The sequence below is a fragment of the Centroberyx gerrardi genome, chromosome 5, assembly GCF_048128805.1.
Source record: "Centroberyx gerrardi isolate f3 chromosome 5, fCenGer3.hap1.cur.20231027, whole genome shotgun sequence".
Lineage (NCBI taxonomy): Eukaryota > Metazoa > Chordata > Actinopteri > Beryciformes > Berycidae > Centroberyx > Centroberyx gerrardi.
This window is the reverse complement of record NC_136001.1, coordinates 18,812,059-18,826,380: the sequence shown is the minus strand read 5'-3', so window position 1 is coordinate 18,826,380 and position 14,322 is coordinate 18,812,059. Positions and strand designations below refer to the sequence as shown.

The 14,322-nt window shown below is 40.8% G+C and overlaps 1 protein-coding gene across 1 annotated transcript in view; it reads left to right on the top strand.

Annotated features, from left to right (window-relative positions):
• The window catches only part of cacna2d2b (calcium channel, voltage-dependent, alpha 2/delta subunit 2b), a 29,058-nt gene extending 21,224 nt beyond the window's left edge, over positions 1-7,834 (top strand). The window contains exons 14-38 of the mRNA XM_071912664.1: positions 236-285; positions 466-555; positions 711-776; positions 988-1,062; positions 1,210-1,284; positions 1,497-1,568; positions 1,792-1,863; positions 2,227-2,288; positions 2,480-2,556; positions 2,725-2,785; positions 3,004-3,101; positions 3,196-3,286; positions 3,586-3,648; positions 3,784-3,887; positions 4,189-4,287; positions 4,472-4,563; positions 4,672-4,719; positions 5,445-5,516; positions 6,280-6,432; positions 6,559-6,611; positions 6,880-6,935; positions 7,081-7,204; positions 7,315-7,424; positions 7,544-7,626; positions 7,739-7,834. Of these exons, the coding sequence (XP_071768765.1) occupies positions 236-285; positions 466-555; positions 711-776; positions 988-1,062; positions 1,210-1,284; positions 1,497-1,568; positions 1,792-1,863; positions 2,227-2,288; positions 2,480-2,556; positions 2,725-2,785; positions 3,004-3,101; positions 3,196-3,286; positions 3,586-3,648; positions 3,784-3,887; positions 4,189-4,287; positions 4,472-4,563; positions 4,672-4,719; positions 5,445-5,516; positions 6,280-6,432; positions 6,559-6,611; positions 6,880-6,935; positions 7,081-7,204; positions 7,315-7,424; positions 7,544-7,626; positions 7,739-7,834 (2,042 nt within the window). The remainder of the gene's footprint in view (positions 1-235; positions 286-465; positions 556-710; positions 777-987; positions 1,063-1,209; positions 1,285-1,496; positions 1,569-1,791; positions 1,864-2,226; positions 2,289-2,479; positions 2,557-2,724; positions 2,786-3,003; positions 3,102-3,195; positions 3,287-3,585; positions 3,649-3,783; positions 3,888-4,188; positions 4,288-4,471; positions 4,564-4,671; positions 4,720-5,444; positions 5,517-6,279; positions 6,433-6,558; positions 6,612-6,879; positions 6,936-7,080; positions 7,205-7,314; positions 7,425-7,543; positions 7,627-7,738) is intronic.
• The last annotated feature ends 6,488 nt before the right edge of the window (positions 7,835-14,322 follow it).

The following is a 14,322-nucleotide window of genomic DNA, read 5'->3' as shown; positions in this document are numbered from 1 at the left end:
GAGTTTGACTGAATTTTAGAATTGAGTGGTCTTCCCCTTTAAGCTTCCTTTCTGTTGGATGTAAGTGGCTGAGTCACTGCTCTAGTAACATCTAGTAAAATCTGGAATATTGATGAGCTCGGTTTCTGTGTATATCAGTAGCATCTCTCTCACACATGCTCTCCCTCTCTCTCCCTCCCTCTCTCTCTCTCTCTCTCTCTCTCTCTGTTTGCCTTCTTTCTTCCGCGCTTGCCAGGTTACTATTTTGAGATCCGTTCCATCTGTGCAATACGGATTAACACCCAGGTGGGTTTGTCTAGTGCCTCTGACACAGCTGATCCCCATCCACTGTTTCTAGTTTTCCTTGTGGCACTGATCCTGTGGAAACATCTAGTTCCACATATTTCTGCACCTGTCTTTCCGCACCCTGAAGCTGTTGGTTGTTTTGAAGCTGCAGCCTGTCATGTATTCCTTGTGTTGTGTCAGGAGTACCTGGACGTGCTGGGCCGCCCCATGGTCCTGGCAGGCAGCGTTGCCAAGCAGGTTCAGTGGACCAATGTCTATCAGGATGCCTTGGTGAGATTACATGACCCCATTTCTATAGATTGACATTCTTTTAAACGTAACGCTGTATTGGATCAAATATAGTAAAGGCATTAAACATATATACACACTGAAAGAAATAGGCCTCATGTTTTATTGGTTTGGGCCTTTGTCTTTGGACTTTATAGGGTCTTGGGATGGTGGTAACTGGGACTTTGCCTGTATTTAATCTCACCATGGATGGAAACTCACAGGTACAAAAGGTGTAGTAACATGAGCAGCTAATGCCATAAGTAATGATTTTGTCATTGCTTTAAGTTTGCATATTGCAGTTTGCACTCATCTATCTGTATTTGTGAATACAGCCTTTGAATGGCAGGATTTTGCTGTGTTGAATGACAACACTGTATAATTTTCTACTGAATGTCTACTCCAAACTATTTATTGATGCTGTTGTCTTGCCAGAATCAGTTAATATTAGGTGTCATGGGAGTTGATGTTCATCTTGATGAGATAAAGCGTCTGACACCACGGTACAATGTAAGTGTATCGCATTGTTGTCACTATGAATCACAATTTCACTTCTTTGTTTCTGCTCGTGATGCACGATGACAGAGACAGGCCGACACATTGCCTGCACCCCCCCACCGCTCTGTGCTTATTTTGGGTGTGCTCTGTCTTATTCAGCTTGGAGCCAATGGATACATATTTGCCATCGATCCAAATGGATATCTTCTCCTTCACCCTAACCTTCAGCCAAAGGTGATCTATATTTAACCTGCCAAAGAACATGTTATTTCTACTGTGGTAGTTCAAAATGGAGGTGAGGGGGCAGGAATATAGGTCCATTAAAAGTTTGGGTTTCAAGCACAGATGGTTAAGAAATAGTCTAAATAATTACTGTGCTGTTCCACTCGTATTCCATTGTGCATGTTTGATGTTTGTATGTGTTTGATGTTTCTTGTCTCTTTCAGCTGGACGACCTGCCAGAGCCTGTGACACTGGACTTTCTTGATGCAGAGGTGGAGGACAGCAGTAAAGAGGAGGTGAGCACTTAGTGCCAAGTGATACTGGAGAGTTTCTGGTTTCAGGCATTTTCTGTTCCTCTCTGTTGTTGAGATCATGGTCAAAGTTCCTGCTGGGTCAGTGAACAGAACAATATCTGCCCTGAGGACAAGCTGCCTACCTGTGTGCAATATTCTGTGCAGGTAACTGAGGCCCCATAGTTCACGTGGCCATTAAATTGTTTTCTGTTTTTTAAAACTGTAGATACGTCGACAAATGATTGACGGAAGACCAGGCGAAATGCAGATCAAAACCCTTATCAAGTCAATTGACGAGGCGAGTAACTGCTCTATTTAAATCACTTCATGCATTTCACCACTTCAGTCGGGCCTTAGCCTTCACATCTAGTTCACTGACACACATTTGATTGTTATCGATGTGTTCAGTATCGAGACCTAATCTCTTACCTAATTCATCACAGATTAATACACAAGTATTACCACAACAGAAATTCAAATGTTGGCGATATATACCACTCCACACAACTGACTACAAGTAATAGCTCAAGCATAAATTATAACAACAGAAATTATAATAAGAGTTGTATAAAGTGTGGTGAATTGTAGTGCTGTTCTATGGACTGAGCTTTTGCACCTCTAACTTTGACTGACGAAGTATGAAATGTTTCCTTTATTGTAGCAATACATTGATGATGCATACAGGGGCTACACCTGGACACCTATCAATGGTACAGATTACAGGTGAGTGGTTGGCATGGTAGGAATGATAAATAATAAGCAAAATGGACTCAACAGTCCACTGTTGAGGACTGGGTGGAGAGAGATGAATTCACTCTCACTAGGATTGAAAAGATCATTTCTCTCTCTTCATTTCTTTCTTTTCATGGTCCCCTGTTGATGCATCTTCCTTTTTGGGATACTGCCACCTGCAGTCTTGGCTTGGTACTACCCCCCTACAATGAATACTACGTCCAGGCAGACCTGAGTGATGTGATGCTGCAGCTCCAGTGTGAGTACCTGGCTACAGAGCTTTCAAACTGTCCAGCCTGTTTAACAAAGATGTAATGTAGAGGTGAGCTGAAAATGCATTCTCTCTCTCTCTCTCTCTCTCTCTCTCTATCCCTCTCTCTCTCTTTCTCTCTCTCTCTCTTTTTCTGTCTCCCTTTCTCTGTTGCAGATTTGCAGTCTTTGTTGCCCAGCTCCTTTGAATCATCAGGACACGTGTTTCTGGCTCCTAGGTGATCTCTCTCTCTCTTTCTTTCTCTCTCTCTCTCTCTCCGTCTCTGTCTCTCTCTCTCTCTCTCTCTCTCTCTCTCTCTCTCTCTCTCTCTCCGTCTCTGTCTCTCTCTCTCTCTCTCTCTCTCTCTCTCTCTCTCTCTCTCTGTGTGTCTCTCTCTCTCTCTCTCTTTAAATGGTGAAAAAGGAAAAGTTCTCAGTTTTTCTGTTCTCTCTCCAGGGAATACTGCAAGCGTCTGCATCTTTCCGACAACAATACCCAGTTTTTGGAGAATTTCTTGTCCCTCATGGTGGAGATTACTCCAGAATCTGAGGACTGTGAGTTGTGTCTGTTAACGGCTTTTAGTGGCTTACACTGTCTGCTGCTGCTCCAAAGATGGGAGGTCACTTTACCTACTTGTTTGTGTCTCAGGTGACCAAGGCCTCATTCACAACCTGATTTTGGATTCTGGCATTATTGGGCAGCTTGCCTCCAGAGTGTGGAAGAACAAGGATCTCAATTCGTGAGTCAGCTTAATATACATGCAAAGATAAATCTATATACATACCCATTATCCTCCTTAATGAGGTATTGCAGTATTCATAAGAGTGGGCCTCAGCTATTATTGAACCATATATATATATTGGTTTTTTTTTAGTTTAGTAAAAGCTGTATGAAAGGAAGTCATTAAATGCACAAAACGTACCTTTCAGAAGTTTAGAAGAAGCATTGAGTAATCTAACAGCAATCTACTTAGATGGTATCAGAACTGAACATTGATTATTGATTACTGAGTACTGACAGAAAGATGCTGTGTTTCAGGTACGGCTTCCTGGCTGTATTTGCCTCTACAGATGGTGGAGTAACACGGGTTTATCCCAACATGTGAGTAAGGCTGTGCAGATTCATATCGTTTTATTAACAGTAGAGCATTTTGTTGGTAGACTCACCGTATATTCTGTCTTTAAGCAATGCCTTTCCTGAAAACGTATAGCAATTTGTCTTATTGTGTTTTTACAGGGCTGCTGAGTCATGGGATGAGGATCCTGAACCCTTCAACTCCAATTACTATCGACGCAGCCTTGACAATAGAGGCTACATGTTCAGAGCTCCACCAAGAGCCTGTGAGTAACAGTCTGATGGCCTGTGGTGCGTTGCAAAGTCAATTTACTGCAGCAATGTATGCGCATCTTATTGTATGGGCCTTTACTCTAAATGTTGATTACGTGATCACAATGATCTCCCCATTTTAAAGGATTGCATAATGATAGTTAATTGCAAATTCACTAAACATAACATTCACATTTAAATGAATTAATTCAGCCCAGAGATCAGTATGCCTTAAGTACATGGGCTAATCTCCGGTTTACAAGTGAAAGATTTGTTCTCATCACGTTTTGCTTCATACTTTCTTCCTCTGAACAGCCATGGATGATCCAGTAGGCGCGGAAAATGGCACTATTGGAATTCTGGTTAGTTCAGCTGTAGAGGTTAATTTAGGAGGCAAGCTGCTTAAACCTGCAGGTAAGGAATGCATTTTTATGACGAGACGTGATATTCCTCCCAGCATTATTTTTAATCTAAAATATACATCTAAAATCGTAGCTCAGGTTGCTTTGTCCTCTTACTTCTTCCTAATATACTGCTTCTCGTCTTGCCTTCTTTGTGCTCTCTTTGTTCTGATCCTGTGAATCTCAACACGTAACAGTGGTGGGAGTGAAGCTGGATTTAGAAGCCTGGGTGGACAAGTTTAAGATCCTGGCCAGCAACGTGTCAGACAGTCGCCAGGGCTCGCACAAGGTACAGTAACATGTCACTGTTTGCTAGTGATCATTAATTACTCAGTCCAGTCTGAATGTACGTATGCAAAAGTGACATTATTGTCTCATTAAACATTTTGTTAAACAGTGTGGACCATCCAGAAGTTGTGAGATGGACTGTGAAGTGAACACTGATGTAAGAACCTTTCTTATTTCACTTTCGCATTAACAGTACAACCAGGCTGTAGCAGCAGATCGTCTTCAGCTTTCAGACGTGACAAAAGAAGTCTGAGTGTTAAATCTGACAGTGGGAGGAGACTCCAAGTCCAGTACAGATACACAGAAACTAGTGAATCTAGTGAATTTTACCATTTTACGTTTTTTTGACAGCAGAGACAGCCACATATGTAAAAGCTGACATAATAACCGAAATAAAAATGTATTGATTTGGTTCACCCATGCTCTAAAATGCTATGATTTGAATGGGAATCTACAGTATGAATGGGAGACCGGTGTGTTCCCCACTAGCAGGTTATTCCACCTCCGATTTTCCTCCTTATGTATCTAAGATTATGCTAGTCAGAGAGACAGTCGTGATGTGAGCTCAGCTGTGCCTTGTGAGATTGTCCTCTAACAAAATATTATATTAACGTGATATACTATAAATGTAATAAAAGTCTGTCAGCCTGTCTGAAGATGTATCCTTTTCCCCTCTAGTTATTCAGTTTTGCTCGCTTGCCAGCTGGTCTTTATATTTTGTCGTCTCCTTTTGTATGATCATGTCGGCCTTTATGTTGGAATTTTGTTTTGTGTCTCATGTTAATGTGCCAAGACATTAAACGGGTTGCACACCCACCGTCTGCTGCTGCAGACGGTGGGTGTGCAGCTCTCCTGATGTTAACCATGCCTTGTTGTCTCTAGGACCTTCTCTGCTATCTAATTGATGATGGTGGGTTCCTGGTTATGTCCAATCAGAGGGATCACTGGAAAAAGGTAAAGGCCTGTGTGTGCTGATTTCTGTGTCGGAGTCACACTACCAATTCTCAAGAAACTGAGATTATTTCTTGTCAGCCAGAAAACCTTGTACTGTGTACTTTATACCAAAATATTCCGGCTAGTGTTCTTTTTGTGCTACACTATATTGTCGAGGAGATTTTAAAAGAGATGATGAAAACAAAGGTAACAAAATTTCAAGAAGGCTTGTACCATTGTTGGTGTATGAAGTGCATTCAGGGACTATCAAAAGTGTGTTCAGTAATCACCTTGTTCTGCTTAGATGTTCCACTGAAAATTTTTGAAAGTCCTTTTTACAATTTGCAATCAGATATTGCAACGATTCAGTTCCTAAAGTTTTGCTCAGTCCAGACTAATTTGTATTGATAGATGTAACTATTATTGTGTGTCTTGTATCGCGTTTCATCTTTGCTGTTTGCTGTTTGCAAAAATGTCCTACTTAATAAATAAAGTATTCAGCTTCTGCTAGAGGATCAATTCAATTCAGTTCAATTTAGTTCAGCTCGGCTCGGCTCGAAATATCTTGACTCACTTCAGTTCAGTTCAATTAAATTCTGTTCAATGCAATTTAATTATCACTGAATGGCCAAATTAATTAAATATTTCATTAAACAAAAATCTAGGAAGGAAACAATGTGGATGAGAAGGAAACAAAAGGTGGAAAGCAGAAGAAAAGCTTATGTTAATCTACCCTGTGCTACTGTTTCACTGATGCTTGTTTTTTATTTTCTTTTGATCACAGGTAGGCCTCTTCTTTGGTGATGTGGACCCTTACTTGATGCACGCACTCTACAACAACTCCATCTACAGCCGGCGTCAGTCATTCCAATACCAGTCTGCATGTGAGCCAGTCAGCAGCAGCCACACTGGAGCGGCAACAAGAGGCATCTTTGTGGTAAGAGCTTCAACTCAATAGATTTTAGATAATGGAACAATTTAGATTTTCTCTTCAAATGATGGGCACCACTCATCTGTAACTGCTCCGCTCTTGTCTCTCTCCTCCTCATCATGGCGGCTCCAGCCCTCCATCGCTGACATGCTAAGCTTGGCCTGGTGGACATCAACAGTGGCATGGTGAGACTTCGCTTAGCACAGATCGTATGACATCAAGAGCGAGTGAAGTGCCCTTTAATACAACCTTTTAATGTGTCCAGACTGTAAGTGAAACCAGGAATGACACCAGTAAGGCGATTTTTTATTTTTTTTTTAGTGCTTGACAGCTGCCGCTCCCATTTTTTCAGCATGATGTTCTTGTAGCCTTGACATGCTTTTGCTGTTATTTGTTGATGTTTCCAGAATAAGCTTCACGCTCTCACAAGGTGTAATCTGATCACTCTCTCAGGTCTGTGATCCAGCAGTTACTGTATGGACTGGCCTACAACAGCTGGCTCTACCCAGGTTGGTTTGTGCATCATGAGAGAATATCTGTGTGCGCGAACGTCTGCATGAATTTATGGATGTCATAGGAATGTAGCCGTTTCTCAAGAACGTTTTACAAATGTTATGTGGAAATGCTACATATAGATCTGTGTTTGTGCTGCAGGCGATACTCTAGTAGAAGCGTTTGAGACCAAGGAAAGCAGCTGTGTGACCATCCAAAGTCAGTTCTATTTTACGAACACCACCAACTCGTACAATGTGCTGCAGGACTGCGGAAACTGCTCAAGGTGCGTTTTTGACGTGTCAGCAGAATGGGTTCGCCCCGTGTCGTTACTCCTCCCAACGCTCACACCTGTAAGCATGGAGTCGGCTAACTGTGCCCGACTCTGTCCCACAGGCTGTTCCACGCAAAGAGGATAGAAAGCACCAACCTTCTGTTTGTGGTGGCTGAGACGCTCCCCTGCAGCTCCTGTGAGATAGAGAGACTGACCCAGGTCAGGACAGAGTGTATCCTTTCTACAGTCAGATACATTACGGTGCTATTCATTTTTGCTAAGGGTGCAAACATCATCTATCTTGGGTGGCAGTTAAAGTCACTATTGGCTCCCTTAACCAAAAACAAACAGTTCAGGAGGAGAACCCCTGTGAAGTGCTGAGCAACGCGCGATATCGAAAAGGCCCGGCTACCTGCTTTGACTACAGTGCCTGGGTAAGTAAGCCACAGCCACAAGAGGCTTCTGTAAATCCCTCTCTCGATTTAATGTACATGCTATTAGCTGTTTGCCCTGGAAAAGTGTGTTTACCGTTTGCCTCTGTTACAGGAGAACACCTCAGAGTGTGGACGTGGTCATTCTCTGCACTTCTCCATAGGAATCCTTCTCTTTATTGAGCTTATTCTGGCCCTCTTTCATCTCTGACACCTGCAGAGACCCTAACTGAGGTCTTTCATCTCCTGCCACTATATTCGTTTTAGGTTCAGGCCCGGATCTACGTCAGGTTTGTGCTTGCGCAAATCTAATAAGAAACGCAAAAGTATTGTTTTCTGCTCTAGTAACACAGCGCACAGGGCAATTGCGCGTGGAAAAAATATGGATCAATTTGGACGCCCGCTGCTCTTTGTGCTTTTGCCTTATTGCTTATGCATTTGTGGGTGTTCCAAGGCTGCAGTGCAACATAGAGGGAGGGAATTGTGGAAATTGGTAGCGGATGTGATTTATCAACGCTGGAGGGTTGCTATTATTTGCTGATTGTGCATGCTACTTCAGAACTAGGACAAGCATGTCTGAAAACTTTGCACACGGGCTTCGCCACAATGGTAGAAGTTCGGTGGAAGCATCACTGAAGAGTTTCAGGGAGGTAGCTGAAAGTTACTTAACTTTTGAACAGACCAATAAGTAATCACCCAGTTGGAATAAACTTGGAATGTGGTTGGAATGTGGTGACAAAAAATCACCACCAAAAAACTCTTCACTGGATTAATTGCTTTGTGGAGAAAACACGCTCACCTTTAGATTTACACAGTCCTCTCACCTGTGTTGTTCAGAGGCGCTCAGGGATTGGCCTAATAGTTTATAATAATTCATAACTGACCGACAGCACCACTACGGAAGACAGTATCCTAGTTTTAAAACTTCCCATCTTCTGCCACATTGTTGAAAGATGGCAGAATATAATATATAGGACATTTGATATTTCATCATAGGCCACAGTTTGAGTTGTAGGTTTAACATCATTTGTGAGTTTAGGACGGCCCATTAATTCAGGCCCGCCTGGGTAACCTCGCTATCTGTGGTAATGGATTTACAGTTTCCATACAGGCAATAAAATTGCTTTGCAAAGCCAAACAGGACACGATAGTGGGAATGGCAAGTTTATTTTGCACGGACCAAGAGCGAGGCTACATGGAAGTCATTGTGAAAAGAAAACGGACACAATCTGCTGAAAACACAATGGGAGAATGATGGGTGTGTTTAATGGTTCGTCCTCCATGGGACTCCCACATGGGACTCCCACCTGTAGAGTGCTTACAGGCTGCTTGTGGCAACTTTTGCTTTGGTTGGCTTTCTATTCAAATTTCTAATGAATTATCTGCGCCTGTCTTCATTTGCATGCCCGCTCTTAGTGAATACTTTGAGTACGCAGGACTTATTGCATCCGCACTTGTTTTTGCACTTCGCCTTTTGTTGCGCCTGTGACAGTAGATCCGGGTCTTAATCTCACATTCACTTCAGTGTCTTTCAGTCCACCTCTGACCTTCGCCAGGACAACAGTACTATCATTTTATCCTACATGATTCTTTCTCTCTGTTCCCCCTCTCTTCAGTATGCTATGTCTCTTAGATCTACTAGACACTTCCGGGTTTTAGCCAGAGCCATTCTTAGTTAACACAAATTTGGATGAATAAGGTCAGTTTTTTGTCTACATTTTTGTCTCTGAGCATCCTGATGTAGAAGAATTGTATGGGACAACAGCTGAAAAAACCTAATAGTGTAATACCATTGTTAGACCTCCAGCAAGATTTTTATCTTGTCAAACACTTTCATAAGGGTGACTTTTCATTACGTATAACACTGATAAACCATTCCTTTCGTTTCATTGTGATAAAAGGATGTTTTAGTGTATTTTGTTTAAATGCTTCCACTAATATTTGGTATGATCTTGAAGTGCTTCCACAAGTCAAACAAGAAGGCTAAAAGGTGTGAAATGAAAGAACAATAGGCCAAAATCATCAAAGTTGCACTGATTTTGTTTAGTACATGTAGTAGTACATGCTCAATTGACTACAGCATTTAGGAACATGTAACACTTTGCATGAAGGTGTTCTTTAACAGTGCAATAATGCTATGATAATTAGGGCAACAACATTTTATTTTAGCAGTAACTATCGGTAACCATTGATTCATCATCAAATGATAAGATTTCAAGTTGTTTACATACAGTGTTATCTATGTAGTCTTATTACACAAAAGATCAGCTGAAGTTAATGTGCGGCCAACATTTCTTTAAATGTATTACATGTATTACGTCAATTGGCAGATTGATGGTAAGCTCTTAGTCCCATCTTGTATCTTGTATTGCCACTGTTTGTCAAATCTGAATTTATGCACTTACGTATGCTTATGTATGGGGAATGTAGCTTATGAAAAGCTTTCGGTGTTATCAGTATGTGATGCATTTTGACCCTTTGTTGATATTCCCTTGACGTCCCATTGAACGTGGTATTTCGCTTTGGTAGAACATTTCCATTTTAGCATGTATACCCTCTTATGATCCACGAACAGTCAAACATCGGTATCAGCTGTCCCAGATATCCACAGGTTCCACCAACACTGAGACTCTTTCTGCCTCTCACTTACACTCATTTTGATAACAGTTTAAAAACCATGTAACTAAACTGTGACGACACAAACGTGTGAAATGATCCAGCTTGAAAATTATAACATTGGGAAATATATTGTTAGGGTCCAAGTTGCCATAGTTTGTATATTCAATTTAATTCAATTCAAAGCTGTTTTTGTCCCTTAAGATTTGGTTTGCAGACAGAGGTACAGAGGTAGAAGCACACAACATAAACACAATAAAAACACATAACTCATCACAACACACATACCATATGGACTGGCATCTGTAGATAAGACCAGACATGGAAGTCAATTACTCTGTTTAGTACAAGAAAAAGTTGAGCAGAATGGCATTGGCCTTCCTCAACCTCACTGGCTATTTTCACCTAGCTCCCCAGTCTGTTTATTGCTTTAGCTGCCAAAACAGGCTACAATACAGAAAGTTAGTGCAGATTCAAAACATGTTGGTAATTATTTAGACCCGGTTATCAAAATGAATGCAAGTGAAGGAAGAGGCAGAAAGGAAACTAAACACTGGCAGTGTGTTGGATCCCGGGAGCTCCAGTGTATCAGCGGTTGACAGTTCATGGCCTCATGCAGGTTCAGTATGTGTGACGAAACAGTGAAAATATTTTACCACGGTGATTTATTAGCCTCTGGAGTCTTTTTGTGTTACCAGTTGCTTTGGTTTTGGTTAAAAAGGGATATTTTTAAAAAGCTTTTTTGACAAAATATTTGTAATATGTTGTTTTTCTCTGTCTGCCTGGTGTTCCACCCAGTAGTGCCTTGTTGCACTCCTATTGGATGGCAGGGACGTTTGGATCTTAGATGTGGACGTTCATCCTGCAGGCCATGTAAAAGGCACACTTGAAACTCTAGATGGATTATGATGCTCTTCATGAACTAACGAGCTTTGAAGCGGGGAAATACAAAAATTTTAAGGAGCACAGCGCAGTTGTGAAACGGCACAGCTGAAGCATATTCACCAGCTGGCCTCCCATCTCTATTGAGCATGCTCCCCTCCTGCCTTTTATGGAAAGATGTCTAAGAGTGTGTTGAAGCGAAGAGAACATGCCCTGTTGCCCTTCTGCTAAGTGTCGTTCCTCTCTACACTGTGGTTCAGCCTTGAATCAAAGCACAGACACTGTCCATTTTCATAGATTTCTACTTTGTCCCATCTGCACACTGTCTAAAGCAAATTGTGAGTTATATATTTGAAGCCTGTCAGAAACATGTACTTTCCATTACGATCAACTGAAATGAGTGAATGTTTATGTATAGTACCCAAGCATGGGGGGACCTGGTGAAGCAGACTAAAGCTCAACACTGTTTGGAGACCTCAGCAAAAACATTGCTTTAAAAAAAACCCAAAAAAGCTTTTAATCTGAGACTTGCAGTATTTACTTTAGGTGATATTGCATTATTAAAAGAACTTCAGTACATTGAAGGAAGGCATTTTGTGAAACTCTTTATAGCCTACAATGTATTACTCTTGTTGAGGTCAATGTTGTAGTTTGCAATGTTTGGTTTTAAAATACTTAACTGCATGATATTTTGAAAAATTTACAGATTTGTGTACATAGTGTAATGACAGATATTTTACATTCCTTTTCACATCCAGCTCTCCAGTACTGCGGGGAGAAGCGAGGGTGCCCCCTGTGGATATTTTGGGTGATGTGGGGCCCGACAGGCTCCACTGTATGTACAAGAATGAAGTTGAAAGTTTGACTTCAGTGAAGCCTACAGTAATTTTCAGTATTTGCAAATTAGCTCTTTTGCAGGAAGTAAAAGCACAGAAATGTCTGGAGTTATGAGCAACCTACTGCCTGATTACACTTTTATCTTAGATTTAGGACATTATGCCTCCAGGTGTCATAATAACATTGGATACGAATTATGTATTTGCAGGCTATAACAAAGAAATAAGGCAGGGGCATGTGTGGAATTTCAGAGATGCCCCTTTATAGATTACCTTTATTTGTTTATTAGGTGAAAGTATTACTTATTTCTTTATTTATTTAGTTGTTCATTTATTTCTTTATTTATTTATTGGGTATTGCGAATAATGTTTGTATTGAACTGAAAGGAAACTGAATGTTTTTGAAGTTTGCGGGTGGGCACTACAAGCAGTTTACAAAAAAAAACTGTCCATGTCATTTTATTTATTGAGTAACGAAATAATAAGAATGTTAATGTTTTGCTGTAATTTTGCTTTTCGTTTTTGCTGACATTGTCGTTTACTTGGGAGAGTTTCCTCTATTTGTGCCAGTCTCCAATGTCACCTCATTTTTGTACAGATGATGCGAAGCAGTCAGCAGAAGAAGGCTAACTTTGTAAAGATTTTGTCAGCCACATTACAAATGGATAACTAAATGTTTATATCTGATATTTGGTGATTAAATGCTATTGATATTTTTCACTTCAGCTCAGTATCATGATTGCCCTTTACTCTTATTCTGAATATTCTGGGGAAGATGGTTAACACTGGACTAATCTTTTAGATAGAGACACATGAAGCTGCCTAATACAAATTATTTAACTTACAATCATCAAGGTTTCTTAAGAGCATAAGAGTCTGTAGTCAAAAACCTTAATGGACAGTGGTTCTCTTTTATAGCTAAGACCGCCTTGTACCATGGAAATTGTTTAGCATGATGACTCAAGCCTGGTCTGACACCTCAGACTCTTATTTACTTTAATCAGTTAGACAAATATGTGCTTCATGCAGCATTAACTGCATGATTAACTACACACTAAAATTACTTTATTGAAGCCCTGCCAGCCCAAAATACTAACGTACTAACAAAACCAATACACCTTTATATTCCATTCCAAATTATATTTCTTTATATATCTTTTAATATATCAAGGTGAAAATGGAGTTTAGAGGCTTTCCATATCCATTCTGCTTTTCTACAGTCTCTCTTTAAGCCAAGCAACAAGGTAGCTGAACACACAAAACATTTACTTAGTCTACTTAGACTTGTTGGTATATTATATGATTCTAGTTTTTCAGTAAAAAGAGAAAAGAAACCAGGAAGTGACTGTTGTTGACTACAGGTCCCCAGAGCAGGAAGAATTGGTGGTTAATTAACATGAACTCCTGCAGAAGATGCTATGTTTACTAAAAAATGTAAATTTTCTCCCAAAGGCAAAAGGGAAAGATCACTTTAAACTATCAAATGAATTCATCTTGAGGCATAAACAAAGCATAAACTAAACTATGTTATGAAATTCACATACTCTAGAAACATGACCTGATTCTTTCCACCTGTCACGGCCAGGTTGTTGGCCTCATGCATTCTTTCCTGGTGATGATTAATGGCAGCTAAAGAGATTACAAATATGAATTTATGAATATATTTCAAAATATTCTACCTTGGGGCAGTTTGCTGAGTTTGATTATGTAGCACAAGCACTATGTTTTCACCCAGACTCAGCAATGACCTTTGCATTCCTTGTTCGCAGGACTGTATCATCATTAGTCAGATGCACAGTTGAGAAAAAGGTTTTCCATTTCGCCATAATGGTTTTGCTCTGTATATAAAAATGTGCCTTAGGTAAGTACAGGTAGGTAGTGGTACAGGCTTCTGGAAGACAACCATGTACTGGTTCTGTAGGTTTGCAATATAGTACATTGAAGTGAAAATCAAGCCTGATCTGTGTTTACACCAGCATACTCCAATGAGAAGGGCATCATCACCCAATACAGAGAGATTGTGTTCCTATGACAGCAGCTGTCAAGGATTAAAGTATGCAGTTTGGGCGGCTTGGCAGGGAACAGAGGAGAAGCCCCAGAGTCCAGCAGCATGCATAGTCCTCATGTGCATTTGCTCACAGTGTCAATCAGTAGCTGGAGGTCTTCAGAGGAAAGACGATAGGTCACTGGCTGCTTCCACAGGCAGTAAAAAGCCTTGGAAGGGGTTATGGGACGTTTTGGGCTCTCTGATTCAATAAATGGGCAGTCCTGCAAGCCAGCTGCTCAGTAGCTTTGCTTGGATAACTGACACCTTATATCCAGTAGGCAGAGTGCCTTCTTATGTGGCTTACAGACAAATACCCAT